Genomic DNA, 16,905 nt, shown 5'->3' on the forward strand with positions numbered 1-16,905 from the left:
AAGGGAGGATTAAAAAGCAGAAACTATAGCAACCGACTAAGGACAATAGCTGGAGCACTCAGTGTAAGTGAACTTTTCCCCTTTAAACCTGTGGACACTACAGAAAATCCAGTCCAAACTGTGGCTAGGTTAATTCACAGCATGGAACCATTTTAGAAAGGTAAATACCACCACTTGATTTAAGAGCTTCAACCTTACTGTAAAAAAAAAAAAAAAAAAAAAGTCAACTCTGCAAATAAGCATTAATTTTTAAATTTTAAAAAATATATTTAAGTATATTTTTAATATACAAGGTTTTCGATCCCTTCTCAGGAATAGTGCAATATGCAGCAGAAATTGTTATAAAACTTTCTGTACATGGAAGTAACTATGAGTTTTTGATATTCCATCTTAAATGAAATTTTCAAGTCTCATTTAAATCCCTGCAAACAAACCAGAAGTTTTAGTTTTGTTCGGTTTTATCAAATGCCTTATACAAAAGCCATAGACTCTTCAGTTAAATATATTATCATACATACATGAGCTTTAGCTCTGCTACTTACTGCATGTGCTTGCTACTATGAAATAACACAGATGTGAAGCTAAATTAGCTATAGACACATGCATAGCATGGTTTTATTTCTTTCTGCAGTGTTACAGAATACCGTCAGAAATCTCCTTACAGTTAAAATGCATTGGGATATGTTCAAGATGAACCTTTTCCAGAAAAACAGAACACAAACATTTCCAATTCAACACTGTAACTTTCACTCATTTTCCTCTTTCTCAAAAAGAGCCTTCCTACATCATGGAACATAGGTATGGACAATTTAATCTAAGCTTCTTCTGTTTTCTCCACAAAGCTGAGAATAATTCATCCCAGAAATGTAATTATACGACGACTACCATAAATGAAAGGCTTAAATCATTTTTGCTACTCCAGCAATAAACACAAATGCACCAAACGCAAATAAAGTAAGCAAGAACAAAACGATACAAATTCCTGCACCATAAAGTAGTAGTATTTCTGAAAAGTACTTTTAGGTCTTGACAGCTAGCAAGACTGACTGCTATTGTTGCTTTCTAAAGTAATAGAAGATTAAAATAATACTTGTTTACCATATCAGCATACAGAATTGCAATACGGACTTGCCAGTAATTTGAGATTGCGTTATTATGAGTAGTTCTCTACTTTTCTTCACAATATACAAATTGATGTGTAAGGTAAACATAATAAGCATCATCACATGTAAATAGAATATACAACGGTGTGAGCAAGTACTTTTGTTTAAGTTTTCTAGGCCTGATCTTTCAGAGTCTAATTGCATAGGCAAATCTAGAGAATCTAGTTTTCCACAAAAAAACAACCAACCAGACAAAAATCCAGAACTGTTTAAATGTTTATTTTCAGATGTTAAAAATTTAAAAGAAAAAGAAAAGAAAAAAAAAATCTAATAAGGCATCAGACAATGTTTTGGCCCAAATAGGTAATGCACAGAGAAGCTGCTATGCTAAAATAATAACCTCCTCTACAGCTTCTATTCAGCACTCTCCCAAGGCAATTTCTAAATTACACAAGATGTATTCAGACTACCCTGTCGATAGCTGCTGTCACCTCAGGAGTGGATTTTGGTAGCCCGGATTTTATCATAAAAATATTAAGCAGTTGACTAGCTGAATCTTCATGCCAGGTTTTGTGATTTAACAAACTGATATTTCTAGGATAGACAGGAAGACTTATCTTCATAATCCTAACACATAAGCCTCAAAGACATCGATAAAGCTTAATAAAGCAATAGTAGAACCAAGGAATTTTTAAGTGTGGTAACTGTTGTTCCCAGCTAAAAACACCGAAGTTCATAAGTGATGTATAAATGAGAGGCTATTTGCTATTCTGGCAAAATACAGCAGATGAGTATAAAGGCCAACAACTCATTGCTAAGTATGGGAACGCACAGAGTCTATGCCAGCCTAGTCCAGTGATCTGACTAATTTCTGAGGTTGAAAGACACAGGACCCCTGTAACAGGATTGATGCTGTACCTTCAGAGAAGGACCATTTGGTAAAGATAAAGCAGAAAAACAAAAAACATGTCATATGCATGACCTCATGTGTAATTCTAAGTATAGTACCTTTTAAATATTTATTCAAGGGAAAAAAAAATGTCCCTAGAGTGAGAAGCGGTATTATCATATTCCACTCATAGAATAAAGTATTACAAACAAGATGGGAGAGGTACATTTAAAACATAAAAGTTCCCCAAGTCTTTCCTGCATGCTAGTAACCATTTAAAAATGTCATCAGCATCCTCCCTTCTCAATAAGCATGGTTAAGTACACAGGATAGTTTTGGGTGGAGAATGTCTATTTCTTTATCATGTGTAGTGGTGCAGGAAGGGTTTAATAAAGAGTCTAATAAAATTTCTAACGCTTTTTCAAGCAGATGGATCCTGCAGTCTCCTTGTAAATAAAGTTTGCCTGTAAACTGATCAATGTATAAAGTAACAAAGGATGTAACAAAATGGATTCTAATTACACAAACTGCTCTATTTTCCAACCCTAGCATGCATATTGCTGTGCAAATACCAACATTTCAGCAGTGAAACTCCAAATAACAAAGCTTATTATTTATTTTTTTAATAAGCATCAATGATTTTTCCCGTGTCCTGGTTTGGCCCTTCTCCTTTCCACCGATCAACAGAAAAAACTGGAACGAAATACGGACAAGACCAGAGCTTCGTTCAGCTGTATTGTTTCTCCTGAACTCTTCTAATATAAATCTCCCTAAATATCTGCATTTACACCCTATTTCCTCATCTGATTCACTAGTGGAAAAGAAAAATGTTGTGATTTGGTAGCTAGAGCTCAACCTATCACTCAATCGTAAAACATTATTTGCCCAGTAACAAAAGGCTGGAATTTTTTTGCCATCAGCAGTTAGACCAATGCAACATTCATTTCAATTAATATTTACAACCACTATTCTGTTTTTATTCTTAAGTGATTTACTCTAGATTTCAATTTATTTTATCTGAGGTTAAAAAAAAAAAAAGACAAGAAAAACATCTGGAAAGCTTCTTCTGTTCAATTTCTATTCTAATACAAACACTCTTTTTCTGCTTCAAATATCATTCCATTCTGTGCTTACCAATTTTCTCAAAACTTATTGTAAAACTACTTCTAATAAGCCTTGCAACACTTTCAATTTTAAATACCTTTCAAATTTTAATGAGTGACATCGCAGTGAAGCAACATGAAACATCCAAAACTGCACAAATGTTTTCAACTGCTAACACAATATTCTCTTTCCACCGTGATTTTTAATCAGTACTAAAATTTGTACTGATACTATAAACATGCATATTTTACGCAGTTATTATTTTTGTCTAGAGAAAGAACAGAAAGGGAGGTTTGTCTACTAGTTTCTTTCAGGTCTACACATCAACAGCAATATGAGTTTGTCAAGTTGTCAAAATTAAGTATGTATTTAGGGAGTTAATGCCAAAAATATATCTACTGTAAGACTTGACCTTTTTCAAAGTCAATTCCATCATTTAGAGACTGGACAAACAGGTATCTTGAATAAAATACAGAGAAGCAAAAATTGTGGCATTTTTGATGTTGACCTTCAAAGGAATATTGTTTGAAAGGCTGTTTTCTGTTTTGTTAAGTTTACTTTGAAGAAATGCTCCATTCCTAAACTTCCTTCTAAGCTTTAACATCATTTTTTTCCCAGATTATCACATTCTCCCCATTAGATCACACCAAAATAAGGTAAGGATGAGAGATCTTAAGACGATTTCATTTGTCCCTGAAGGTCATTTGATTTTGTTAAATGTAAAAATTTGCTACACCTAAACACAGTTTTGCTTTTGTAATACACTTTTAAGTGGAACAAATGTGCCATTCTCTTACCCGGAAGGGCGATATGGCAGCAGCTGGCCCCAGTGTGTTTCTTCCCTCTGAAGAAGAATGGCCACGCTCTGCTATCCTCAGTAACAGGACTTGACAGAAAGATCACATTACCTACATCCTCTTGAGTCCTCTACATATCAAATCTGTGCTCATCAGCTGACAACAGCACCACTGGCAATACATGAGATCCTTCCAGTGCAAGAAGAAAACCAAGCAGTTTACACCAGGGGGAAAGGACTTCTCATGTGCACCCTGCAGTAACAGGTATCTGCAATCTTTGCAGGGGTTGCACAGATGGGTTATGTGAAAAGGCCAGGGGCCACATGCCTCCAGCATTATTCCATAAGCCCACAGACAGAGTAACAGTCAAACACTTCCCCTAATTCCTGGCCAATAAATCCTGTTTTAGGATTTCTCTCTCAAGACAGAGAAATAAGATGTGTGAAAGGATCCTTGATGGCTACAGTATCTCAAACAAAAAATACCACTTCAGTGTAAGTACACAACCTTTCCTCTTCAATTATTGGAAGTATGGATCCCGCTGCAGGTGCTGACATGTGTCTTTCTGCTCACAGGATGATGGAAATGAGGAGTGCTAGTCATATCAATTAAGTAGGGATTCAAATGCTGCTCTTTTAGACTTAACATCAGGCTCAAACTCACGTGAGTGTACAATGCTCTACAAACACACACAAAATAACCCACATCTCAGCTTTGCAGATTTCAGGATTAATGGAAGATGCTACAGCAGTAGCAGAGCAAGTCTCAACAGGCAGCAGGGGAGGTACAGCCACCACCTGGCAGAGCAAAATGTCACACCGACTTATCCAGTTACAGAGTCTCTGTGATGAAATGTCCTGGTGTTTAAGAGCAGCCTCCTACAGACAACGAGAGACTTAATCTCATCAGTGTCATCATGTTAAGCCAAGTATACATATAAATGATGCCATTTCTTCTTTGCCTAATGTAAGCTTACTGGCAGACTTGAGCAAGGGGTTGAAAATATAGCTAGGTAGGCACTGTGTCTGAAGAACTGCAAATACAGCAGGAGCTTTTTTTGTACCTATTTTATTTCTTACAAGAGAGAGGAGAAGGGTTATCTGGCCATCACTGCTGGGGTGCATGCAAGACAGTGCACTGGTCTGAACCAATGAGAAATTGGGACCCAACTGGAGTGATCTGGGAGAGACTGATATTATCTTGCTCACTGACAGTCCTATAGTAAAGTGGTAATGTGTATTCCTGGGATACCTTTTCAAAGTAGCCAAAGCCTGCTCAGAGAAGATGTTTTGCTAGAATCTAGAAAGACCTGGCACGTGAGCATGTGAGTAGAGTCCTCTGAACAGTGTCACTGTGAGGACATGGTTCATAGTGATACTGACAGGTCATTTAATACACTTTTCAATAGCAGGAGGTGATCTTCAGTTGGCGAATTCTTCCTGACAGTGATCACAGTTCCTTCCGCTTATAGAACTCATTGCTAAACTCCGAATCACCCCTCCTCAGCGAGCTATGTACTTGGAACTGTAACTCAGCTCCTGGAGCTGAAATAAAATGACCCAACTGAGGCCAGTGGCAAGGGAGATGAACCTCATTATTTTAACACTAAATGAGGCTGTCAGTGCTCAACCAATGCAGACAGCACTCTTTGCTCTCCTCTACTTCTCCCTCTTCTTACGGGCAGCTTCTTGTGCTCCAAGGGCAATGAGGTCTCTGCAGTGGGGTCTGAAGACCACCTTCACAAACAACTTCAAGAAGCACAGCCAGAACCTGATATTCTTTCAGCTTCCACATGCAGGAGAACAAGCAGACTACAAGCATGCCAGGGACATAGGCAGGCACCTCAGTGAGGCACGGCTTCTGCTGCATCAATCAGAACTATACCACAACTAGAGCTTAAAATTAGGTGGCCTGATTTAAATGGCTATGCAGCTTTGGCATGACAAACAGGTACATGAGGGTCAGCTGCCTGAAGATTTCTGCACTCTAGTTTTACTTGCATGAAGATCTACTATTTTTTTTCAAAATTATTATGAAAGGAAGAGTGCAAGAAAAAGATTGCGGAGAAATCCAAGTAAGTAGGTAACTCAAACCCCAGAACGTATTCAGCACACTTAGGGTTCTAATTTCTGGCCATGTTCAACACACTCAGGGTTCCAAATTGTTGCAGTGTCTATCTAAAAGTCTCTAAATATAGGCATATAAGCACTAGCTCAAAGAACAAAACCATCCCTCCTGAGTCAATGTGAGCAACCACCTTCTGTTTCACGATGTTTTATGATACCCAGTGGAATCTGAACTAAAACCATGTCTTCTAAGTATAGACTTAGCAATCAGAAGCGCCTTCCACGTTAAAAATGAATCTAAATCATGTATTGTAGGGATAAAATTTAGGACAAATTTCTATACATCTAAATACAGATCATGTGATGCTCAGCTCAGACTCATGCTTAACATACCACAACTACATATTAATCTGTACTGCCAGCCACCTCTCCTCTTCAGTTTTCTCAGTGCACCTTCTCAAATAGTTTCTTTGCATCATGGTGATTACAGACAAGCTGAGATTCAATGAACAGAAAGATACTCTTTTGAAAGATAGGAAAGATGGAATCTACACATACCTCTCTGATGCTTTCCCTTTCATTTCACCTTTGAGCATGGACCTACATAACCCGCAAGAGATGGTTTTGAAATGCAATTGGAGCACAGTGGAACATCATTAATTAAGGCAACTGAAGTTGCACCTTTAACACTACGTCCAGTTTGGCTGATAGTACAAACCCTCACTGGAACGCACATGTTATTATACTGTAACTGTCCACAAAGTGATCAGACACAAGTCTGATCACTGAAACAGCTTTTATTTCAACACCAGATGAAAAAGCTAGGTAGGTAAGTGCTCTGCAAATTTTTCTTTATTCCCTTACTAGATCCTAGACTTGTCTGTTCCCTTTACAGTATTCTTCCTATTGGTAGACTGAGATTTCAAGAAACAGACTCTAAGATTTGGAATCCAGAGCATTCAGTGATTTCAACTATTAAATCCGCCTGTTGATTTGAACATACTTTACCTTTAAATTGTTACAGTAGTTTCTCAGTTTTGAAAACTGACTTTTATTATGAGCTACTGGTGACTTACTAATGGACTGAAGGTTTCTCTTTTGTTTTGTAGCTGAAAGGAACAGTATCAAGAATAGATCTTCAGTGAGACCTCTTTAAAGGTTAACTTCCCTCAGCAGCTAAACTCAGAGACAAGGGAACAGTGCTATGAATCTTACAGTAAGGGATGTTGCTTACTCTGCACTGCCTCTTCTGAATGCACTCTTAGGTCAGCAGAATTTCCTTCATTAGTACCTCCAAATGTGCATGTGCACACTTGCTTTGTCTTTCCATGTGCATGCAGAGAAACATTATATTAATTTAAATGTCCAAATAACTGAATTAGAAGAAGAATTAACACAAATTGGAGATCGGTTTAAAGCGAAAATTGAACCCATTTACTGCAAGGAGAATCTTGGATGGGAATTTTTAAACGCACCAGAAAATTAAAAAAACAAATCACTGAAAGTCAGTATAGTTTGGGCACTGACCTTTCCAAAACTCTTATAAAATTCTTAACTAAATCAATTTCATTATAGTTAAAACCTTTAAGCAAAGGTTGCATGAAAGTCTTATCCTTTATTGGTATTTTCTTTTTCTTTCTTGTCAATCAGCCAAACATACTCCAAATGTTCCTCATTAAATAAACTATGCCCATCAATTTCAGGGATAGCTAAGGCGCTAAAAGTAGTAACTTACATGCACAAAGCCTGTTTATGCATTCATTGACTCATGAAAAAATTGAATATAGATATGTCCAATTTCAAGTGAGGAATTCATACACTTTATTAATACAATGCAGAAATCTCTTGTAGAAATAGTTTGAAATAACTATTTTTGAAATAAAAATTCCCCAAATACAGAATAGTTCAGTGTCTCTTTAGTCACCAATGTTGTGAAACTGTAGCCACTTAACAATAAAGCAAACCTTTTACACTCTATTTCACAACTCCCTATAGATGCTTCCAAGGGGAGAACCAAACCACAGCACTGACAACAGCAAGTGTTCTTCGTGCAGAGGCAGGGGTGGGATTTGGGGAGAGTTCATGGGAGCACTCAGAAGCCTCCACAAGTAGTGGGCAATGCAAGCAGGGGACTGGAGGAAATGTCTCTTGTCCTCTGAATTTTTCAAGTTTACAGACTCATAATAGGACATCATCTGAGCTTAGAGATTTTACCCAGTGAAAGAATTTCTTTCTTTCATCTTCTTCAGGATGAAATCATCAATGCTATTCTGAAACGCTTGGACTAGCCTTAGCACTATACTGTATCTACCCACCTAATAATGAAGATGAACCATTCCTATTTTCACCGTATCTGTAAGCAAGACATTTTCTTTAACGTATAATTCTCTTGCATCTTTAAAATGTTTAATATGAAGCAGTATTTAAAATCAATTTAGAGAAGCTATAATACACAAATACTAAATATATCCAATAGAATAACCATAGTAGCAGCCTTCCAATTTCCATGGAAACACCACTTAGACCAAAAGATAGAAATGTTAATCTGTTAAAACTATACAAATTCACACTTCAAAAATGTAGTAATGTAGCCTTAAAAAAAAGAAAACAACAACAACAACCACCACCCTGTTGTCCCTCCTCATGCACAAAACTCTTCAAAGAACCATCCCATAAGGCGTCCCTCAAAGCAAGGGCTCTAAAAGCACTATTTAAAAAACACACTTTGGTAGCGATGAAAATAACCTGGAAACTGACTTCTTTCCATGCAGCATTTTTAAAGGATTAAAAATACAAGTTAACAAAATCCCATATGCCAGCAAAACATCTGTGGCTTGGGATGGCAGTGCAGAAAGGAGGTCTGCATAGCTGCATCATGTAAGAAAACAGTAGATGAGAAGAGAAAGCTGGAGGGGGCAGGGAGCGAGGCTGAGCTGGGAGAAAAGAATGAACTGAAATCTTTGGTCTCTTCAGCTTATTCCCAACCAGAAGAGAGTTCCCGCTAAAAGCTGAGGCTGTTCAGCCAGACAGGGCCTTAAAGAAACAACACAGGACAAATCTGGTAACAGCCAAAGTTATTGTTTCTCTTTTCCAAGCAGGCATTAAAATCTATCACACAGATAACTTTTTAAGGCTCAGAAATACCCTGAATATAAAAGCAGATTAATCTGGCCTGACAAATGTGCGTTCTTTGACTTGTCTTCCAGCACCCAAAAAAACCCCAACCTATACACAGCTGCTTCCTTTACAATCTCTGGGCACTCTGAGTTTCAGAAAATGGTAAGTTACTTCTTTTTGAATTAGAGACAGTGAAGCTCACGATTTGGGTAAGGTGAAAAGCGACGAAGAATTAGGCAAAGACCAGACTAGGCACAAAGGACCACTCTGTGGCTACTGCAGACCAAATACGGAAGGACTGGGAACAGCATTGAGAACTCAGCTATTTGGGGAGCATAACTGATCGTTATTTGGAAACGCACAGCAAGGAAGTCCATCTACTCCACAGGCAAAATGATAACACAAATTATCATTTTTAAACATTTGTTATTGCAGAGAAAACTACAACTGGGTCAAGATCTAACATCTTATAAACCTGCAGCAAATGGCTAGTGTCTGCCCCAACAACATAATTGATTCCCTGAAATTACATTACATAGAAGATGGAGGTTTAAACATATGCATAGACAAGAAGTTCCACTGATTATGTTTCACCAATTGAAGTGACCATCCTAGATTTCTAAAAGTATGCAATATGTAAATTAAGCTTTTTTGCTTTATGTTACTCTTCTGTTAACCTTTTGGTTAGAGCATGATAATTTCTCACTAGGAATATTTCAGTAAAGTATTTTAAAATTTCTGCTTGATTAATTTTGGGCCAGTTGGTTCACTCTTAATTATCAGCGCAAAGATAAAAATTTATATAATTCTTTAGTATGGTCATCTGGTGTTCGTATTTCAATTTTTGACACATTTTGGATTAACTGAAGAGTGTCATATCCATCTGAACTTTTAAAGCTAATTTAGACAGGTTAGAATCTGATTGGGCACCAAATTAACATGTGTAAAACCTCATCACCAGTAAGTGACATATCCTGATCCCACTTGGCTTGAGACACATAAACTCAAGGTAGCATGGCTAAAGGTAAAACTATTATCAGAACAAGTTTGAAAATATGTACAATGTAAAAAAAGGCTATATGGAATGAGAGAGGGACAGATGAAACGAAGAAATACTGAATTCAAAGATTTCAGACTGCAGAGGACAAAGGACAGCTTGTTGACCTGCTAGTGGGCACATAACAAAACAGCACTTCCAGTGACTGAGACACATTTCTCAATCCTCCTGCAGAAACATCCTGTTGCAATGACAGTCAAACAGAAGCAGAGAAAATGGGTATTGGCATAAGAGAAATAGGCTTATACTCTTATGGCTAGAAATTAAGTCAATATGAACACAGAAAAGGTGGTCTATGTTCACTTAGGAAACAGAGGAAGACAAAAAAAAATCTCCAAATTGTTAGTAACCTTAGAATGCCGTTTCCTGTAAATAAATTACATCTACGTATCTCTACCTCCCCTCAACAAATATTCATTCAATAAACCAGTCAATTACTTTTCATACAGGATAGGGGAAAAAAGACAACTATTTTGAATTTTCAGTTTCAATTAATTTTGGAAAGATAATACAAATTGTTTTCCAATTTGTTCAATAAGCACTGAAGTGCATCAAAGCACAACTTTGTTTATTTTTATCAAGACACAATGAGGCATAAGAATACAACATCTTTATATGAAGAAGCAATCCCAGATGAGCAATATTTCAGATTTTCTGATAAAAAGTTAACTCTGAAATGCACTCTGCCACTACAAAACCAGAATTTCAAAAAATATAATTCCATAAGAGATAACATCTTTGTATGATCTTAAAAGAGTCACTTATTCAGCTCCGATCACGTTAGTAACACAGAACTTTTGATGATTTAAAAACAGAAAAAGATAAAGGGAAAAAAATAGCTGGATAATTCTCAGTAACTATTCAAGCTATAAAACTCACTATTTTTGACTTTGTTAACAATTTTTTACAATTTATTCAGCACTATCTTAAAAATAAAATTGACACTGAATGACCTAAATTGCAATTATACATTCTTTAGAAGTCATCGAGTAAAGTATGCTTAAGACTGATAGTACCAGAAAGAGAACAGGAAAACAATATACACAGGCCAACATTCTCAATCTCAAATATTGTGACTATGTATAACTGCTGTACAGCAGAAGAAGTTGCATGATTTTGAGAATGGAGGCATTCATTCCAGGGAAGTAGCATTTGGTTATAACGCAACAGAATATTTGGCCGAGATGTCCATTTGGGCAGACGAAGTTAGACATCTGGATCTTTATCAAGACAGATACAAACATCCTTTAAAGACTCAGATGTAAGTATCTGTATGTATATGCACACTCACACACCTATATATACGTATTTATACACACACACACCCCTGCCAAACCCTGCCACAATGTTCCAATCTAAGTTTTAAAAGATTACCTGGTAAAAATACCATCCACAACACCAATTGTTGCCTCCTCTGCAGGAACGTAGGAACCGATCTGTGCCATGACTGTGATCAATGCAACTTGCTTTATATAGGAGCTCTTACCTCCCATGTTGGGTCCAGTTATTATCATAACCCTTTCACCATCTCCCTGGAAATGCAAAACAGTGGTTACACATACTGTCCTGCATGTGGACCTTATATAATACATTTGATGTGTACAAATGACTTAGAAGGACAAAGGACATTCTCAGGATTATACATGCTGCTTCCAAGTGAACAGCTCACTTCATCCTTGGAGTTCACTGCATTCAATTCTCAAGATGCTCTGAAGCCTCAGATTCATAAATCTTCCCAAGACCTTTCCAGATTGGTGATCCAAAATTAGGAAAATTAATTACTCTTGAGCAAAATGAACAGAGAGAGGAGAAAGCTTCCCTTTCTCCATCAACGAGCCCAGAAAGCACTTTGAGAAATTTTTGTGCAGAGTCCTTTGGGAGAATGGAAAAATTCAGAATAGCCAATGCTGTTCATAATTTCGTTGTGATCTGGATTCCTCTCTGGTTAGAGTCTTCATTGATAAATGAGGAGAGGATCTGGCAAAGATCTGATCTAGATTTTACACCCGGTCCTTTCTTTCTTTCTTTCTTTCTCTCTCTCTCTCTCTCTCTCTCTCTTTTTTTTTTTTTTTTTTTTTTTTTTTGCCTTACGATAACACAAACACATCCAAACAGACTGGCTGTTACAAGAAATCAAGACATCAGAGACTGGATGCAGTCTGCTCACAATACCTATGTTGCAGTCAAGTCTCTAATTATCACTGTATCTAATCTCAGCAATCCTATGAAAAATGAAATCAAATGTAAGAGCTCATCTCAGCCCTAAGACTCCCCAGAGCACTGAAATAAAAATAAAAGTTTCTTCCTCTGGTGCTAGAAAAGTGCTAATAAATTGTTAAAACTCACCCATGAAGCAATAAAGTTTTCTCAGGGCCTGAATCAAGGCTAGGAAATTAAGTTACAAAAGGACAATCAAACTTTAGACTTTTGCTTTCTACTGTGTATATATACAACAAAATCCAACAAATTATAAACTGATCAAAAGGCAAGACCTTCCACTGCCACATGGGAGGAGCACGGAAAAAAGGACAAGTTGTGCATAACAAACATTAGCCACATTACTTAGGAAACTTGGAAGTGATCAGGCACTATGACAACAAGAACAATATAAGAATCTCTACGGAATAAACCTCATGATCTTTACAGATCTACTTTTCTATTGTGTTTCCATTCTGTTAATAGAGAGGTAAATAAAATTAACATAAGATTGTCAATTTTATATTATTACTCAGATCATATATGCAATCAGTAACTATTATATGCAAACAGCTGTTTAGCTTTTGCTAAAGAAACCCTTACCCAAAGAAATTCACAATATAGCCAAAACAGACAATGCCATTATCAGGAAGAAAGGCTAGATGTAATGAAATGCATATGAGTACAGGGAGAAGAAAACTTAAAATATTTCAGTCCTCAGGATATGGTTTAAATACTGCTACTAAAATTTTGTCAGGGCCACCATTTGGCTCAACACAACAGAATTATAGATAGTTAAAACTAGAGTGAGTTCATCTGCTAAAATTCACAGAACAGCCTTTGCTTGCATCCAGGCAGCCCAAGGATTTGTGAGGCTCAACCCACAAATTTCTTGCATGTGTTTGGTATTCCTCCAGGGTCCTTCCAAGAATGTTCTGTGGCTGGTAGCAGGTTTGCTAAACCAGCTTTCAGAAAACATATGCTGCAGCATCGGACTAGAAAACCCATCTGCCCTTACAATTACACAAAACCATAAGCTAACATCTTATTCAAATTTGTGGCTAAAATTACAAGTAATAAGAGAATTCATGAATATTTTTGGGGGTGGAGGGAAAGAACAAGTTGTTTATGTCATGGCACTCTAAGAAAGCTCTTCCTGAAGTCAGGTATTTTACAACATTTCAGCTGAAAACATGGCAGGAGAAGCATTTTCCTGCTGATTCAAAAACTTCAGTTTAAAACTAGAGGCATTTTAATAAACTGGATTCCCACCTACTTGTGGCAGAAAAGCAGGAACTCACACCAACAGTGGAAGCAAAGTTGATTTTACTAAGATTACTTGATTTTGTAATATTTAAGACATGGAAAGCTAATATTAGAATGTGGATAACAGGGGAAAGTGCAGGATGATTACTGAATGAAATGCTGTATTTTTTGTAAGTGCCATCTGTTGCTTGTTCTGACTTGATGAATAATTTTAAAAATGTTTTCTTTTCACTGACGTACTGCACAGCATCTATACCATCATTTGGCATTTAAAAATATTTTAAGATAAATATATACAAACTTGAATGGAATTTATCACAGCCATATTCCACATTAATGTCTGCTACCTCTAAGTTCACACAGTAGTACAAAAAGGCAGTTAGCATTCGGAAGTAAGTCGCAAGCACATTTTTACATTCACTAAGAACAGAAATCTAACATAAAAAAAAAAAAAAGGAGTATCCAGATGAATATTTAATGAAAAAAAATCTCAAAATGACAGTGGTTTAAAAGAGAGATTTCAGTTCTCCAGGAAAAAATGAAACAAACTAAAATACGCTCATCAGAAAGAGATATACAGAATAAAATAAGGTAATTTTTTCTACCTCAGGTAACTGCATATGAATAGTAATTTTAAGTAATTTAGATCATAAAATTTAGGCAACACTGAATAAAAAGCGTTAACAAGGGCTCCCTCCCCCCACCGCACACATTTTCTTTGACCTATTGACAGCAGTACCAAGCAAGTAGTAGTCGTCTTACTTCTCAACACCACGTTATTTAATTTGCTATGGCAGAACACAATAGGTAGGGGACTTACCGCCTACAAGCTACACAATAGGAAGCTTTATCATTTGTTAATGTAAATGGCTTCTTACACCTAATGTGCAGTCTACAAAATATGCACATGATACTACGCAATGAGCGGTCAGAACTACATTGTAAGATTAGTAAATGCTGTATGATTTTAATAATTCCAGAAATAATGGAAAACACATAATAGACAATTACCTAAATCTGAGATACCTTAGAAGTAATTTGGAAAACTGAGTCTAAACAGGTGAAACAGAAAGTGTTGCTATTTTGTATATTATATACCCATAGAGAATCAACTAAAAGAAAAGCTCCACAAACCTGAGATTAAAGTTACTGACAATATGTAGACCTCCATGATGACTTTTTTTTAAAAAAAGTGTAATTACTCATTTACCTCTCACAAAATAACCATTCAAACTTTCATTTTCCTAATTTTGAGATCACCTTTCTTTTCATTCGTTTATGACATTAAACCTGAATACATTCTGCAGAATGTGTCTGGCTACTTGATATCAGAAAAAGAACGAAATCCATGTGGTCATGTCTGAAAACATTTTTCTAAAATGCAAGCAAGCAGCTAGTTGTGTGATTAAATTATTTTAAATTTTTAGCTCAGAAGTAAATCCTAGAGCCCTTCCATTAAATGATTTTGAAGCTCAGATGATACCGCAGTACTTACTGAAAGGTTAGTGGTGTTTGGAACATACTGATCTTGTTCTCCCAGCAGTACATCAATCACAGGGTGCCTGCCATTTTTTATGATAATTTCTCTCTGATTATCTTGCACAAGTGGTCTGCAAAAAGGAAAAGATGTAAATTTCAATGGTTATTCTATCTGATGATTTAGAACTACTCCAATTAAAACCTATGAGGTACAGTCTAAGCTGCAGATTTTTGTGAAAAATTACAAATTAAAGAAATACATTCTTCCAATCAAGTTTCCTCAGTTTCATTCAGCTATAAAAAAATTAGAAGATTTAGAAGATTAGAAGATTTAGATTAGAAGATAAAGAATTTTTAGAGTATTTTCATAATTTTTTCCTTACCTAGAAAATGTTTTCAGTCATTTATGTATATTCTAAGCAATTAGAAAGATCTACAAAATAAGCAAGTAAGAGTAAAACCACTATTTTCCCACAGACCCTGCTCCAGCAGCTCTTCAAAGTTTCACTTTAATAATTTCAGAATTGATTTGTCTGATGAACTAGGCTAGCCTTCTACTTCATCAAGTCTTGGCTGGGGTGTGAGGAATAATAAAAATTGTATAACTACAGATATGACCAATAAAAAAAAATCAAAGACTACAGCATGACAGAGCTGCCGTCTCCTTATGAAGATTTTCAGCATTCCTACCTGACAACTCCCAAACATGTTTAAGAGTCATCACAGTAACTGTCAGAAGAAAGACATGTCAGCTGACACACTGACATGACAGTATTGTTTAAGAAATATATATACAAACTGTATCTATTCTACCTATTTTTCCTCATCCCCAAACCACACAAGTAATAAAAAAAAGCTGCTTCAAACTGTTCACCTTTCGTAGCTGCAAACCTACCTACATTCAAGGATATTACTAGTAGAACATGTATAATTCAATGCTACGTATCACCTAAAAGTTGTATATTCTCCACAGAGCAAAAATGAAAAACGGCATGTTCAAATAAAATATGACTAAGGTTTTTTTCTGTTCTCTGCAATGCATTTTTTTCTTTTTCAATGTAACTGAAATGCAACATTCACTGGGAGGTAAATGTGGTTTCATGTCTCAGCAACAGCACTCTCCAAAACTAGAAGCACAGGCACTCCACAATAAGAGCAGTAACTTAGGAAAAGCAGCAGTAGCTGAGGAAGTAGAATACTGGAATAAAGCCACATAATTTTTGTACTGAAAGTTAAGTAACACTTTAGGTAGGCCTTAGAGGGAAGATAAAATGTGGGGAATGTGTTGTTCTTTGAATAGAAGAATTATATGATTACAAAGGAAAATGGAAGAAAAAAAATAAACGGCATGTTAGGAAAAAGAATCGCTGAGGAAAGTGGTACAAGTTAAAAATACCATGTTTTTTAGCATGAAGAGATTTCCAGGTGAAACCAATTAGGACAGAGCCTTAGCACTTTGGGACAAAGCAAAGAAATTTCACCCCGTCTCTCGGTGGACACGTACTTGCTTGGAGTTGTAATGTGATGGACCAAAAAGAAAGTAGCATGCACCTAGCTGCACTGACCCCTGCACCCCTCCATAACCGAGAGAGATGCCAGCTAAATGACCCATTTGCTAGTTTAAACTTCTGCCCTCATCTTTGAAAATCATTTCCTCTTTTTAACTGCTCAAGTCTCCTTCCCCATAATTGTGAGAGAGGATGTCGTTTCAGGATGCCATGAGCCTGGCCGACTGCCTACTCTAGCTTCAGACAATAGGGCCGGCAGAGGCAGCAGCAGCTCAGACACAAGCATTCAAAAAGTCCTTCCTGCTCTGTGTTCCCACAGCATG

At 36.6% G+C, this 16,905-nt stretch overlaps 1 protein-coding gene across 1 annotated transcript in view; it reads right to left on the reverse strand.

Moving 5' to 3' along the window:
• The window catches only part of MSH3 (mutS homolog 3), a 108,694-nt gene that overhangs the window by 15,159 nt on the left and 76,630 nt on the right, over nucleotides 1–16,905 (reverse strand). The window contains exons 19-20 of the mRNA XM_062600119.1: nucleotides 15,091–15,205; nucleotides 11,508–11,665 (exon numbers count right to left, since the gene is read on the reverse strand). Of these exons, the coding sequence (XP_062456103.1) occupies nucleotides 11,508–11,665; nucleotides 15,091–15,205 (273 nt within the window). The remainder of the gene's footprint in view (nucleotides 1–11,507; nucleotides 11,666–15,090; nucleotides 15,206–16,905) is intronic.

This window comes from Rhea pennata, chromosome Z, assembly GCF_028389875.1.
Source record: "Rhea pennata isolate bPtePen1 chromosome Z, bPtePen1.pri, whole genome shotgun sequence".
In the NCBI taxonomy this organism is placed as follows: Eukaryota; Metazoa; Chordata; class Aves; order Rheiformes; family Rheidae; genus Rhea; species Rhea pennata.